This window comes from Verticillium dahliae, genomic scaffold (assembly GCF_000150675.1).
Source record: "Verticillium dahliae VdLs.17 supercont1.7 genomic scaffold, whole genome shotgun sequence".
Taxonomy (NCBI): domain Eukaryota; kingdom Fungi; phylum Ascomycota; class Sordariomycetes; order Glomerellales; family Plectosphaerellaceae; genus Verticillium; species Verticillium dahliae.
This window is the reverse complement of record NW_009276917.1, coordinates 187,981-202,930: the sequence shown is the minus strand read 5'-3', so window position 1 is coordinate 202,930 and position 14,950 is coordinate 187,981. Positions and strand designations below refer to the sequence as shown.

At 54.5% G+C, this 14,950-nt stretch overlaps 3 protein-coding genes and 1 non-coding gene across 4 annotated transcripts in view; 2 read left to right on the top strand and 2 right to left on the bottom strand.

The window, feature by feature from the left end:
- Positions 1–42: 42 nt before the first annotated feature.
- Positions 43–2,720, top strand: VDAG_04141 (condensin complex component cnd2; the record flags this gene model as incomplete). Its single annotated transcript, XM_009650588.1, has 3 exons — positions 43–128; positions 188–2,381; positions 2,442–2,720. The coding sequence occupies 3 exons, from the start codon at positions 43–45 to the stop codon at positions 2,718–2,720; spliced, it is 2,559 nt and encodes an 852-aa protein (XP_009648883.1).
- Positions 2,721–5,224: 2,504 nt separating this feature from the next.
- Positions 5,225–7,712, bottom strand: VDAG_04140 (uncharacterized protein). The gene is made up of 7 exons (XM_009650587.1): positions 7,469–7,712; positions 7,376–7,409; positions 7,142–7,318; positions 7,035–7,089; positions 6,749–6,982; positions 5,949–6,683; positions 5,225–5,898 (listed from the first exon to the last, which is right to left on the bottom strand). Exons 1-7 carry the CDS (start codon positions 7,585–7,587, stop codon positions 5,702–5,704), a joined length of 1,551 nt encoding a protein of 516 aa, XP_009648882.1. The 5' UTR covers positions 7,588–7,712; the 3' UTR covers positions 5,225–5,701.
- A 5,412-nt stretch (positions 7,713–13,124) lies between these two features.
- VDAG_20134 lies at positions 13,125–13,211 on the bottom strand. The gene has a single exon. It is a non-coding gene; the product is annotated as a tRNA-His (tRNA).
- A 1,003-nt stretch (positions 13,212–14,214) lies between these two features.
- VDAG_04139 (uncharacterized protein) overlaps positions 14,215–14,950 on the top strand; it is a gene marked incomplete at both ends in the record, with an annotated part of 2,392 nt that continues 1,656 nt past the window's right edge. The window contains 2 exons of the mRNA XM_009650586.1: positions 14,215–14,424; positions 14,711–14,730. Coding sequence (XP_009648881.1) covers positions 14,215–14,424; positions 14,711–14,730 — 230 coding nt within the window. The remainder of the gene's footprint in view (positions 14,425–14,710; positions 14,731–14,950) is intronic.

Genomic DNA, 14,950 nt, shown 5'->3' with positions numbered 1-14,950 from the left:
ATATCGACAATACTGACCGACAGCACCGAAACGCAGCCCAGCATGCCGCGCGTCGCACAAGTACCGCGACCAGGGAACTCGAGGGCTGCTTCGAGCACCGCCTCACCCTACAAGAATTCGCCCATGAAGTGCGTTGTTGTGGAGCCATGTTTACTTGGGCCACCGTAACTGACCGACCACCGCCCAGGATCCCGCTGAATGACGATGCTTCGGAGAAGGCCCAGCGCTTGCACTCGAGGCAAGCACTGCATGAGAGACAGATCAATCAGCTCAAGGCCGCTGCTGCCGGCACGCCTGGACGCAAAGGCAGCGTCAGCCTCGACAATATTGAGAATGCGTCCCCAGGCTCGGACCCACGAACGCCCCGCGGTCGCGCCAGCCGCGGACGTGTCCCCGACGACGACGAGGATGAGGGCTTCGTGGTGGGCGGGAGCGCAGTGACGCCTATGAAGCGGGTGCCCATCCTAGCCAACTTTGAGGAATGGATGAAGATGGCTACCGACAACAAGATCAATGCCGCCAACTCGTGGAACTTTGCCCTCATCGACTATTTTCACGACATGTCGCTGTTGAAAGAAGGCGACGGCGTCAACTTTCAAAAAGCCAGCTGCACCCTCGACGGCTGTGTCAAGATCTACACCAGCCGAGTCGACAGTGTTGCGACCGAGACCGGCAAGCTGCTCAGCGGCCTCGCCGACAGCAATAACAAGAAGAAGGACAGGGAAGGCGAAGATGGCGAGGGCGATGAGAGCGAAGAGGAGCTTGACGAAGACGGCAATGTCAAGAAGAAAGCCAAGAGGAAGACACAACGGTCCTCTGAGGCTACATTGGCCCCATCCTTCGCCTCTTTGCAATTGAAGAAGTTTGAGCTTGAGTTCGCCGTCGACCCCTTATTCAAGAAAGCGTCTGCCGATTTTGACGAAGGTGGCGCCAAGGGTCTGCTACTCAACCACCTCATGATCGATTCGCAAGGTCGCATTGTATTCGACAGCAGCGACGATGTTGGTGACGCACAGACATCCAAGAGTCGCAAGCAGGACGAAGAAGCAGAAGACGACGATGCGGATGACACACATCAGGCTTCCTTGGTCGATGGCGAGGACGACGTGGAGCCTGAGGAGGACAACGCGGATGTTCAGATCGATCTCGGTGTGCTTGGTGCCAGATTTTTCCCTGAGCTTGGTCGCCTTGACGAACTCGATGTCTGCCCGTCACTCAAATCCTTTGATCTTGGCAATCCATCCGGTTCGCTTGACATTCCATTCTTGAAGGCTCCTGAGGACTGGCGGGATCAGAATAAGGAAGAAACCCCAGGCCTGGATCTCGGAGACACTTCTGGCATGTTCATTGATGGGGACAATGCGGCCGGGTTCGACGATGACGATCTCGGGCTAGGTGCCTTTGACATGGGCGCGGATGTCGCATTTGGCGAGGGTGGTGAGGCGTGGGCCAGGGAGGCCGCACTCGAGCCTCAAATGCGAGTTTTCGATGCTGGTGAGGGTGATGAAGAGGGTGGCATGATCGACCAGGCGGGAGGCGACTATGTTGTCTCGATGAATCATGCACAGAAGGCAGAAAAGATGCACGAGGACATTCTTGGGTATTTCGACCAGGCATTACAGAAGAATTGGTCGAGTGCTGAGCACTGGAGGATACGAAAGATCAAAGACGCCGACAAGCCTATCGGGCCCGCCAGGACGCGCAAAGAGAAAGCGCCGTTTGAGGTTGACTTCTCGGCGCCCTTGGACCAGAGCATCGCTGATGCCCTCTACACACAAGCGACCAGCAACTCAGTTATCTCCATGCCCAGAAAGGACTGGAAAACCAAGTCTCGCAACCTGCTTCCAGATGACAAGCACTTCAACTCCAAGTCCTTGCTTAACCTATTCCTTAAGCCGAAAGCCCGACTCAGCAATCGCCGTATCGGCGGTGGTTTTGCCAACGCTTATCAGGATCGAGACGTTCCGGCCGGGGAGATGGACGAAGCTTTCTGGGCGCAACAGAAGGAGCCTCTGAACGCGCTGGGGGGTGAGACGGAGTTACCCCAGGGAGATTACGACGCGAACTTCTTCCAGGACGACGCTCTTCCCTTCGCCGGCGGTATGGACGATGACGATGACATGGAATTCGCGGATGCCCGCGAACACTTCTCGCCCGGAGCCGAAGGCGACGCTGGCATGACGGAGGGTGTCGGTCTGACAGCGATCCTCAATGGCGAGACGATGGCGAACACGCTGGGAGCGTTTGGCACGACGCTTGTAACATCCACACGCCGCATTCGACCAGACTACGTTCAGTATGCCCGTACGGCGAAGAAGGTTGATGTGAGGCGGTTGAAGGAGGAGATTTGGAAGGGCATGCGCCTGGACAAGTTGGAGGCGGTAAGTTACCAAGAGCTATTTCCGTTCGAGGATTCCACTGATACTGACATGTTCGAGCAGGAGGTTGACTCATCACAGTTGATGACGCCGCCACCGTCCTCTGAGGCACCCAGTGATGAGCATGGAAAAGACAAGATGCTCAAGTTCACCGAGGTCATGAATGACCTGCAGACGGTGTATCCCAAGCCAATGATGGAGGACATTTCTACAAGCTATTGCTTCATTTGTCTTCTCCATCTCGCCAATGAAAAGGGACTCGTCATCGAGAAAACGGCAGAGCTGAATGAGTTGGAAATCCGGAAGGACTGGACAGCAGAGATTGCGGCGGGCGGCGAGTAACCACTTTCAACGCGTAGAAATGATTTTTTTCCGGCAAGGGTGTGCAGAGCATCAAATTACGGGGATTGGGTTTGGGCGGGTTTGTTGGTCCCGAAATGCCGTTATCATATGTACACTGGGTGGCACACAGGATCGGGGCATCTCGTATGATGAGAATGGGTGATGGTAATGAATATGCGTCCACGCGTCTCGCGTTTCACGTGTCAAGGCAGAAGTCATGAGTGATTGTTTAGTTCTGGCGAATGTGTGGGATTCTTATGGCCAGCAGTGCAGCAAGTATGGTTTGTAAACTAAGAAGTCTGGTCCGGTGTCTCAATCCGAGCAGGACTGGCTTCGATCTTCAGCATCTAGTGTATGCCCAGAAATAGGAGTGAGCACAGCCAATTCAGCCTTTGAAAATTTGATGTTGATTAATCCTGTTCATCATGGGAGTTACTGTATACTGCCAGGCTCATTCGTCTTCGCATCTGTCGGCTTTTCATGTGATGAAGCCAGGAGCAGCCTTCGCACCCAAACAAAGGGTACATGAAGGCCACACAGGCTTCATGCGGACATCCTACGTCCTTCCTTGACTTGCGCACCTATCAAGCCTGGACTCGCCGCCTCGGTCTAGGCATCTGAAGCCAGACATGGACGCTCCTTGGACTCCAAAACGTGTTATTTGCCTGCTGATAAAGCAGCCTTGAGAAACTACAATTGTGTGAAGGAAGAGAGGCGAACTTGGTGTCTATGCGCAAAAATTGAATCGTCAGATCTCCGAGCTCAAAGCCTCCGCCACTTGGTGAAAGACTTGACGATTGTCGCAGCCCACGAAATACCAGTTTGGGGGCATCAGGTAGACGGGTAGTGTCTACAAGAGCTTGAGTATTTTTCACAGGGTACAATTTATGTTATTCTGCGGAGTTAAACCACCTTCTTGGCTAATTGTTCTTTGATATGTAGGAGGTCTGGCTCCTTTGTGCTAGGGAGATGCGGCGTGAGAGCCTCATATGATGAAGGCCAGGACACAGGATATTTAACTCTGCATAATTCTTTGAGTGGCCAATTGGGCTGCTTGTGACACAGTCATTCAGATGAACTTAAACAGACGTACCGCCTCCATTTCGTTAATAAGGGCAGTCAATCACATACCAGCTTGGAAAGAACACTCATCATGTGCAAACAAGTCTCTGCCTGTCTTCGAATCACCTCACGCACACTTCACGGGGTCACAACAAACCAGATGCCGCGCTGGAACCAGCAGTGGTGTGGTCAGGGCATCAAATTTCTTTCGTCTTGTTGTTTACTATCCATAAATAGCCAGATCTCGTGCTAGTAGCTAGGATCCACCGATTAAGACCATAAATAACGCGTCTTTCGCTGTTGCACAGACCTATGTACCTTGCCTATTTTGCTAGAATGTGCCATCAGGAAGAGGTCCTGGTGATGATGATTACCTCAACCAACCCTTCGAAGGTTGTCGAGTATTGCTGTTATGTTGCGTCTGCAAGGCTTCTAGCAAGGCGCTTTGACAGATGATGATCAAGCTGGGTATTCAGCACGAAACTCTGTCTGTGTAGGTAGCAGAGGGTGCAAGACGTGTGTCGGTGGTGAAAGCTGTAGCCAGAACAAGCAATACAACATCATAAAATCATCAACAGAAGCCATTTTTAGAAGCCTTTAACACTTCCACATCCGACTTAGACGAGCGTTTCCCGGCCTGCTGGCTTGGTCTGAAGGACACTGATCAGTGCCCTCGTTCCACTCTCTGCTTTTACAGACGAGCGGAATGGTATGCACCAGGAGCGACTCACGTGGAGTCTTGCTGGCTCAAGTAGGCTAGTCCAGCCCGAGATAGGTACTGAGGTTGTCGTGCCGGCCTGGCCAGACCAGGCCTTGTGACCAGGGTCAGCAAGCAGCCTTCGTGATAGGCTCAAGGAGAATTCGCTCCGGCCGACGGCCACACCATTCAGGCTTTACGCGCGATATCAGTCGCGATTCTTACCAATAGTCACCTACTTTCCCAGCTCGAATTGGACGGGAGGGTAAATAGGCGAGGCAAGGGAGAGCAGGTCGGGAGGTGGCTCACGCGAACCGGTTTATGGCAGGCGCCAAGAAGGGTCTTTCCGCCATGGACCCTGAAGACCTCCTCTGTGACGTAGTGGATGTCGCATACCGGGCCACGCTCGCCTCGGGTTGGCTGGGGAAGAAAGCGATCTTGAGGGGCGAAATGCAACTGCAACATTAGGGTGTACTGGAGAGCAGGCACGAATGGCTGCCGCGAGGCGTGCGTGGGCTCAGGGGACCTCGTTCTTCCGAACCTGCCTCTCTTCCTTGCCTTGGACCCCGTGCGTGGCTCCTGCTCCTCAAACCTATCGCCGTGAAGAGACTTCAGGGTCCGTCTCGCAGGGCCCCTCCTTCACTGCTTGAAGGGATCAGCGTAAGTATCCGAGCCATGACGGCGACTCCGCAGGTTCTTATCCGTCCACTTCCCATCAACATCAAACATTTCACCCCGACACTTCTGGCTCTAGAAGCTATTATCATGATTGTTCTGCGCATCGGCAGTCTTTATCTTTTTCCTGACGTTAATGATGGAGCACGTCCCCGTGTTCGTGCATTTTCATTCCCCTGTCCATCAACCCTAGACCTGTTTCCCCTGCTTCGAACCAGAAGTTCTCCCAAGAAAAAGAATCATAACATCAACGCCCGACGGAGATTCTTCCGGGCGCGCCATCCTGACGAACCTTTCCGGTGGCACGAAAGAAGCCCAACGCATATGCCAAATCATGAGGGTATTCAAGTACACGCCAAGTCAGTCCGTCGAGTCGAGTCGAGTCGAGTCAAGCCATCGTCCCACCCAAGCAAACCGCAAGACAAATTCATCAACCACGAACGTGGCAGCATCGTCGTGGTGCCGCACCACGGAAAAAATAATTCCCAACCAAGGATGCTAGACTTTACAGAGTCGGTCCGTCGTTCTGAGACAAACAGTCTCGTCTTCAACTTTCACGACGGCCAACAATCTCCCCTGCTCTGAGCAATGCACTCATGCCGTCTAAGTTTGGATCCGCCTTCGCTGGACCGATAACGCCTTCGTGGACGCTAATGGATGTGCGCGACGACGTTGTTGATGCGTCGGTGGCTCCCGACGAGCCGGATGATGAATATTTGACCAAAGGAGGTGGTCCTCGTTGGTCTGACCAGTGTTAGCCTACGACTCAAGCCGTCTTCAGACAACAGACATACCAGTGATAACGCCCATGGCATCGGGTCCCGGGACATGTGTCGCAGAGAAGACATCATGTTTTGCGGGCTGTCCGAAAAAAGGCATTGGTCTCTGTTCGTATGCAGCGGGCGGCGATGGCTTGCTTGACGACAGCAGCGCATGAATGGGCAGCGAAGCATCGCCGGGCATCCTACTGTAGGCTGGCCCTGGTGATCCCGCACTCCCCGCTGAGGATATTTCGTGCTTCAACAACGGCATCATTGGACCAGAATGCGGTGGCGGTACCGGGCCCGGCGCGTACCCGCCGAGCCCATGATAGTCCGATGTCCTAGTAACGCCAGCCATGCGATCACCGTTGAACACATCCGACAAGGAGGGTAAATGTTGAGACACCCCATTCTCCGGACTCGCATGCCTGTCTGACCATGTCGGCCTTCGTGCCCGCTGATGAGGGCCATGCGGACTGCCCGAGATTCCGACAGGGGATCGCTCTATTTCAAAGGCTGTGCTGGCTGGCGAATGCATCGACTCTTCGACGGTATGTTGATGCGACAGAGTGGGCGCAAATGGATAATCCGGCATGGACGTTACGGATCCTACCCTGTCCTTTCGTGTTGTCGAACCATCACTTGCCATGACGCTGTCGCTACCACTGCCAGTACCACTGCCGCCAGGAGTGACGCTAGCACTGCTGCCTTGATGAACTCTGGTAGCATTGGCATCCAGCTTCAATCGTTTAGTACCATTCTTGGCAGCTTCCAGCGACTGTTAGCGACCCCTCCAGATCAGCGTACGTGATTTGCACCGTCCAGTCACGTACCTTGGTTTTGGTGAAGCTGCTTCTGCTTGAACTCATGGAGATACTGGGCATACTTCTTGTACTCGTATGTTTTCTTATACTCTGCCAGATCTTGGTTGTACTTTTCCTTGGCGTTCAATGCCTGCGTCTCGAAGGGCTCCTTTTCGACAGGTGACAGGCTCTGCCAATTCTCTCCCACAAGCTTTGCGATCTCGGTGAAGGTTAGGTTGCGACCCTTCAAATCATCGCGCATTTCTACTGCTTGTCAACATTGAGAGCGCCTTCCACGTTATGTTGCAAAACGTACTATTGGAGAACAACACATATGCGGACGGCGGCCTCTCGGGTGCATTCTCATCCGGCTATGCTCATGATCAGTATTCGCCATCCATGCCCGGGCCGGCAAGCACCTACCTTTGGATGTCGTCGGTACTTTCGCTTCGTGACAACAGCTACGTCCTTCGAATCTGGCTTGATGGGTTCTGGTTTGGTATTTTCTGTACGAGTATCCTCAACACTTGCTCGGATAGGAGACACAAGTGAGGCGTCTGGGGCCAGCCCTCTCGAGTTCGCAATCCGCCTTTGAAGTTTCTGCACAATTGTGTCAGCATCGAAAAATCGCCAACAAGATCGACGAGCACTGCTTACCCTTCGATGGCCTAGCTTCACTCCCAGAGCATCGCTGCAAGCCATGTGGATCAGCATACGTCCTGTGCAACAGAGTATTGTCCAAACACTCACAGGTCTGATTCTGTTATATCCAATATGGTAGCCCATGTATCGAAGCCTTGCTCGACGAAGGTATCCAGGTATTGCAAGATCCCCAACTCCGCGAAGATCGTGCCCAAGCCTTGGGCCATGCAGACGAGTTGTACCGATGGCGTCGGTGCCCGCTTGTGGTCGGTTGATTCCTTGCGTCTTCGCTGCCTATCGATTGGCGGCGTTTGGGCGTATTGTGTGCTCCTTCAATCAATCATCCGTCTTTTGAACTTCAAATGTTCTACTTGATGGGTCGATTCGTGGTTGATCAATGTACAGCAGGATGCTATGTCGTCGTCAGTCGATCGAGGCGTTCTCTTTCGTGTGGTTGGAATATGCGACGTCTGTCGGAAGTCAAAACACTGCGATTGTGCGAGCTGTCGAAATCGGTCGTTCAAGAGCCCAGCTAAATGTCGACAGAATGCTCGATCTTATTTCGGATTCCAGGTGGTTCGAAAATGGCAGCGACGTCGCATGTGTCAAATGAAAGTGGTCGTGGATCGTGTGGTCTGGTTGTGGGAATGGCAATCATCAGCAGGTGTGTCGGTGGTCAGTCTTGTCACAACACCCAAAATGGTATGCGGCAGACGTGTTGTGGATATACCCAACGGTTGGTCGCAACGGAGGTGCAAGATCTCGATGACATGGTCGAGTAGACCGAATGCTCGGTTGTGGAGACACGCTAGATCGACCAAAGAGGAAAGGCTCTAAGATCATGGTGGGATATGCATGTGCAGTCCAGAGGTCCATCTGAAAAGCAGCGGCAAGTTGCAAGCCAGCCATCCGACCGCCCCCTCCCCCGAAACTGGCTGAAGAGGATATTGTGTACACCCCAAACCAAAAGAAAGTACGCACACTGACTTACCTGGCAAGATTGCTGGAGCTGATCAGAGGACTTGGGGTTTCGGAGAATGGCCGGATGCTGGAACAGAGAGCAATGGATCATCTGGTCAGGTTCGAGAAACCAAACACAGGTCGAGATGCGTAATAGTGTTGACGGACAGCGGTAGAGACCCCGCCTTCAGAGAAAGAGAGAGGGAGGGAAAGAGGAGTAGCTGGTGCGGTGCTTGGGGCACCAATGTGTCGCCTTGTGTGTTTCTTGAGGGAGGGATGGCAGTGAGCCGGAACTGATGTTGAGGTACGTAGGCGAGCCGGCGTACAAGCAAGGTACCGAGTCTGGCGGATCTACTCTTTACAGGGGTACAAAGCCTCTGTCAACCATCTGTGGGACAGCGTTTGGACAACGGAAGGGCAGTCGACCATCCAAATATGCACCTGACGATGAAGAAGACTGGCAAAACTGGCCAGGGGACTCCTGGTTAGTCGAGCCAAGACCGGCTGCCTGAGATGGGGCTAAATCACTAGGTTTCCGTCGTTCGCAACGCAAGAACGGACTCAAGACTGGACGTACATTCTGCACACCCACAGGGACACGGGGATAGTGAGCACCCTTCCAAGGGGGTGGGCGTGCACATAGCCAGAATCTCCACACACGACAACAGTCGTGGCAAGGATCCGGCCAAAAAGCCACCAGGAACCTACCTTGTGGGTTCTCCGACCAGACGATGTCTCATCGCACAGGCGCCGCCTGGTATTCAACAAAGTTGTCGAAAGCACTTCTACATCTCGAGAGACAACGGGGCAAGACAAACGGACAAAACAACATCTCGATCTTGCTATCTAACAACCCAAGGCTGGCCTGACATCATAATTACCTTGAGAAACCGAAGCTTGTCGCCAGTCAGAAACACACGATCGGACAACAGTGGAGCCTGGAGAAACGGACTCCACGCTCCGCCTGGACAGTCAATGAACGGTGCGCAAGAGAAGATGGATCAGACACCACCAGAGGAAAACCAGCAACTGGCTCCCGATTGCCCGTCAAGGACAGAATCTCGATTTGCATCGGCTTCAAGGGCATTTTGTGTGATTGTCGAAGTGTGGAAACGCAAAGAAAAGCACGCCGGAGACAGTGTGGTTGTTTTGCTAACACGACACCCCCAGTCAATGATGGTGGTCGGTAGGCCCGCTGCAAGTGACCAATTATGTGAGCATGCTGCAGAACCAGCGTCGCGCATCGTACTTTTGAGTCTGGATCGAGGGCCTCTGGCCTCCGTCCACCCAACCTTCATCCAAGTGCGTGGTGTTTCGCACGGAGAGGCGCCTGTGGCCGGAAAGTCTACTGCGGCATCTGCAAGTGAGACAAGCTCGACATACCTAGCTAGTCGACTGCACATGAGAAAGAACCACTGTCGTCAAAGGCACGCTGTCGCCTCTTTTCCCCAAGCCTACAATTATACACTGTCACAGCAGCCTCTTGACTAATCGTTGGGCCCGGGGCGAACTAAACCATGAGGTAAGCACTGCCAATGGACACTGAGTCAAACTCCCAAACAGACATCAAGGGGCGAACGTGGGCAGCCATATCTAAGGTTGGCAAGTTACAGGTGGCTGGGTGACGACCGATCAGGGGGTCATGTACGTCTTCATGATTGCAGGTCACCAGTAGGTCACCAGTAGGTCACCAGTAGGTCATCGACGAACGCAACCCTCTCTGGCGAGAATGGGCTCATCGATCGGTTGTATAACGTACATGGGGCGTGGGTGATCAATGGCAAACCTGGTAGAAGCGCATGTCACACCTCGTGGCATTTTACACCGATGGCACATGGCGGAACCATTTCGCCGCTCAGATTCCCACCTGAGCAAACATGACAATCCTCACAATCTCGATGACAACGGCCACTGACAAGCGATGCCGCCTCCCCCTCGCCCCATCGCCCCCGTCCCCCCGCCTCAGAACCAGAAGGCATGATGTTACCACAAGGAATAGGGTGACGGCCCAGGTGAACGCCATGTATCAGATGGTAGGTAAGTGCTCGTGATCTCCAGCGTCAGCGAATACTTTGAATGAGCCAACCGCCTGCTCCGATGCGACAGTTCGCACTTCGAACGAGACAGTACGCTGAAGCATTGGTGATGGCATATCAATGTGGTTTGGCTCAGTGACGCCAGGTCTTCCTGTTCGATCTCACTTACGACTCATGCTGACCTCGTAATCACCAAGCCGCCAACCCTTTCAGGGTCTGAGAAGCACGAGGCACTGTCCGCGAATTCGAAACCATGAGTGCGCTATACGAGCAAATCTGAAGAGAGAGGCCATCCTTCAGCTGCCAAGGTACTCTGGCCTTGTCCGTCAAAGACTCCAGCCGCAGTCGGTCGTCCGCGCGCACACCCGGCGATTCGATTGCGGGTGGGGAGAAGGGGGTGGGAAGAATGTAAGGGGGGGGGGCGACCTATCAATTGTCAGCCCGTGCATGGCGCTGTGCTGCCAGGGCAATTGGGCTGGGCCAGCTGCGAGCCGCGGGAGCGCAGGAGTGCGCACCGTATCTGCCTGAACCTACCTAGGCATCTAATACTGGAGGGTGCAGGGGCGAGGCTAGCAGGTGAAAATGGATTACTTTATTACCACTCTGCGCAAGGGCTGGCTGGGACAAAAAAGGTCGTCTTCGGCGGAGCCCCACGGCCTCGAACCTGGGCTCAGCTTCCACATGACGTAGGCCGGCACGTCTAGAATCGCATTGCATCGCACGTCTACCTACCACCATTGCATTGCACCTTTGCCATGACCAACAGAAAGGTGGGAAAATCATGAATGGGTTTGAGAGATTTCGATGCTAGGACACGACGAGGCGAATAAGTCCTTGGCAACCAGCACGCTTGAATGGCAAAGAGGGGGGGGGGGGGGGAAAAGGGGCACCAGAGGCAAAGAAGTGGCTTTCGTGGGCGATTCTCGATGGCTAACACAGAATTGCGATTTACCGCGATGCAAAAGCGGCCTCACTGGGTCTACATGACGATTCGAAGTCCCCTGGGCTCATGGTAGTCATGTCATTCCGGCATGACCCAGCCTTGTCTGCCGACAAGCTCATGGGTCGCCTGTCGCAAGTTGCACACACACACAAGGCTGGCGGGAAAGGGGGCCAGTCGATTGATTTTGATTTCTGACGGCAGGGGAGCATCTCGATGCAGGCGGTTTGCGGGTGTCGTGCCTACATCAGTTGTTCGCCATATCTTGTGCGAGGGAGAGGGGGGAGGGGGGGCGGTCTATGTCACCCGAGAAACTATTTGTTGGTCTATCAAGATGGTTTTTGACGATCACAGCCTCGAAATGCCGTCATCGCATCGAGATGGGAGACGAGAGAGGAGAGAATAGCAGGCGGCGGGTGTGGGAAAGAAATGGGGGTTGTACCGTTTTCGAGGATGAAGAGGACAGACAGGACCATATGGAACAACCAACAGGAGAACAGAACGTGCGTGCGGGACAACAGGTAAGGGCAAAAGGGCGAGCCGTGGGTGGGCGTTCGACGGCCGTCGGTCGGAGGGGGTGGTTGGTCCTGAGTCCGGGGGCGTGAATGCCACACCGTCTGATATCATTAGATTCCGTCCGGGACCTTGTGGCATCGAAGTCGACGTTTCTCGATCCCGCCGTGGAGGGTACGATTTCGGCCGGGGCGGAGATGGATCAGCATCTGACAACTGGCGCGCCATCGAGGGCGCAGGGGCAGCGGGAGCCCAACTCTGCCTTTGGGGCCAAGATGGGTGGGGATTACCTGCCCGGGGGTTACGTTAGAGGTCTTTGAATTTGCCCTGCCCGTTCGGGGGCCCGCCTCGTGGTGGTGGAAGGCCCCTCCCCCCCCCCCCCTTCTGCTGTTGCTCTCTCTAATAAAGCCCTTCCTTCATTAAACCCCCGTTCGATGTTGCCGCTTTTACACATCTGCCATGTTGCAAGGCCCCTCCCCCCCCCAGGCGTCCCTGATCAAGGGAAACCACCAAGGAGCCATATTCGCTTGCGTTTTCAAGATGCAAGCAAGGTGCCTGGACTACTTGTCATTGGATAGTCGGAGTTCATTCCATGTCGAGGTCGAGGGGGTGAGAGAGTCTTGTTGAATGACGATGGCCTCGCGTGTTCCGCAATGCCAGTTTTCCTTTCCTCTGCCTTGCCATTTTCTTCTTTTCTCTCTCTCTCTCTCTCTCTCTCTCTCTCTCTCTCTCTCTCTCTCTCCCTCTCTCTGTTCCTTTCTTTCCCGGCCAGGTCTGGCCTCGCTTGCCTGTCCCCGCCGAAACTTGCTTTATTTTCCACGCCAGTGACAGTGACCTCCCTCGCGAAACGAGCCACGGAGGCGGCTCCGGTGTAGATGCCGTCTCTTGACTAGCCGATGTATGAGACCTCTTCGGCCTGCTTCGAACAACCTTGTCTAAAAGTGGACGCGCCACGGCAGAAGAATGTCATCTGTCAGGTGCGGCAGCCTAGCGCCGAGATGGCTCATGTCGAGACGGACTGACACTTGATATCACCACGACCGTCGATGCAGGGGCAGAAGCAGCCCCCACGACGACGCGGCACGCGGACAAAGGTGTAAGCCAGTACGTCAATATGTGGCCTGGTGCTGTGATAGGATACTAGCTGTTCGACATGGTGTCATGGGCAGTCAGGTGGACATGCCACTCTGCCGTTGCCTGGCATGGTATTTGTTTCGAACGGACGGCAAGTGATAAATAGTGGCGGCGGCGGCAGCAGCAGAAACACGGTGAAGCAAAAAGTATGTCGTTTGGAGCGGCAAACGACAAAAAGGTCTGCTCCGAGGCGGATTCGAACTGCCGTCAATGCAGTATTGTAGTAAGAACCACAATGCATCATCCTAACCAACTAGACGATCGAAGCGCAGATGACAAACACCGTCTCGGCACCATCCTAACACTACACAGCACCGGTTAGGGGCGGCAATTGCGAGGATCTGGAACATGGGACATGCTCCAAAATTGGGTCCTTGAAGAAGGTGCACAAAGTTGAGAAATCCCCCTTCTCTGACAATGGGAAACTGCGCATTTCCCGCTCTCCCTGAACAAATTGTCGCTCTCAAGGCGGGTTGCCCCATCTTCGGTCCGATGGGCACTGCAATTGCACACGAATGTGATCTTGCCGGCGACCGACTGAACCTGTCGACTCATCGTCGGCGAGTCGTGGTGGTTCCACCTGCTCATCTCTGGAACCCTTTGAACATCCCAAAAGACGTACGACAAGCGGGGGGCCTGGCTTCCGTGGGAGCCTGCCTGCCTCTTGCCTGTCTTACTTGCCCGTCTTTGTTTTGTCTGCCCACCTGTCAGCGACCCAGGTCGTCGCTTCTACGTGACTAATAAATTGCCATGCCCAAGATTCGCATCCCAAAGCCCCCCCTCCCCCTCAAACGGCCTATCCATCGAACCGTCACCCATCACACACCACCTGCCACTCAGCACCCGCCCGCCCCCCCGGCCCTACCAATTACTAGCCCAGCACAATTATTCACTTTGCAAGCATCTCGGCAATCATCAAGACAACACATCACTACCTACGTGTACATAGTACACACACCCAACCATCATCACTATCAGCAACAAGGAGCCCCCTCCCACTCATACTCGTCACGTCGCACCCTCATTCCCGCCTACCCGCCCGCCTGTCATCCCACGGCCGCGCCACCTCCCTTTGGATCACACTAGAGACCCCCCTCTTATTTCATTACCTCGTTGAAGCCAGAGGTGTCGACTGCCGTGTCTTTCTTCTTGGTCAACGTTGCCCCGAGCGAGAAGAAAACAAGGAGACAACTATTTCGCTCAGACAAAGCCAAAAACTTGTGCTAGTCAAAACCCGGACAAACTCGATTTCCTTTCCATACGATCAGGCCATGGCGCCCGCGAGGTCCCATCAGGACGAAGGCTCGGACGCCCCGCAGTCTGGAACACTGTCCGCCTCCCCGACAGCAGCAGCCACCGTTGCTGGCGACAGCACGACAAACGGTAGACATGGACGTGAGAATGAGAATGGAAATGGAAATGGAAATGGAAATGCAGAGGGACAGCGTGGTGCCGGTGCTGGCGCCGGTGACATTGCCCAGGTACGTACCGATTTTTTTCCCTTCGCGCTGGAAACACCCTTCCCCTTCTCTCTCTCTCTCTCTCCCCCCCTCCCTCCCTCTATGCTCTTTCGCTTCCTCTCGGTTCGTCTCCGTCTCGCTCTCCAATCTCTGTTACACTCGCTCCTCTGTCAACCCCATTTCCTCCACGTTTTGGGCGTTGACAGGAGCCCAGGGGAGGGAGGGGGGGCAAGAGAGGGGTTTGTGCAGGGGCCTGGCAGTTGGAACACATTGACTGACAGGCGATCTTTTGGCGCGTGTGTTCTAGGCCTACAAAGACCTGACCAGGTAAGGGTCCTATTTTCTGCCCGTCTCTGATTTCACTTTTCGAAGTCCCACGCACGCCACACACCCCCCCCCCCCCCCCCCCCCCCCTTCTTTTGTGGACCCCCTTGGTGAGGGGAGGGAGCAGCGGCGCGTACCAGCGACATGTGCACGAGAATATACACGGCACATACGTGTCGTAGACAGAGCAGGACGTGTGGTGAGTATCTGTATCGGGCATGTA

Excerpts from the sequence above, each read along its gene's own strand:
- VDAG_04140 (XM_009650587.1), bottom strand. The coding sequence starts at position 7,587 with ATGGCCCAAGGCTTGGGCACGATCTTCGCGGAGTTGGGGATCTTGCAA. Across the intron at positions 7,410-7,468 it reads GATATAACAGAATCAGACCT|CGATGCTCTGGGAGTGAAGC; the intron begins GTGAGTGTTTGG and ends CATGGCTTGCAG. Across the intron at positions 6,983-7,034 it reads ATATGTGTTGTTCTCCAATA|AAATGCGCGATGATTTGAAG; the intron begins GTACGTTTTGCA and ends GACAAGCAGTAG.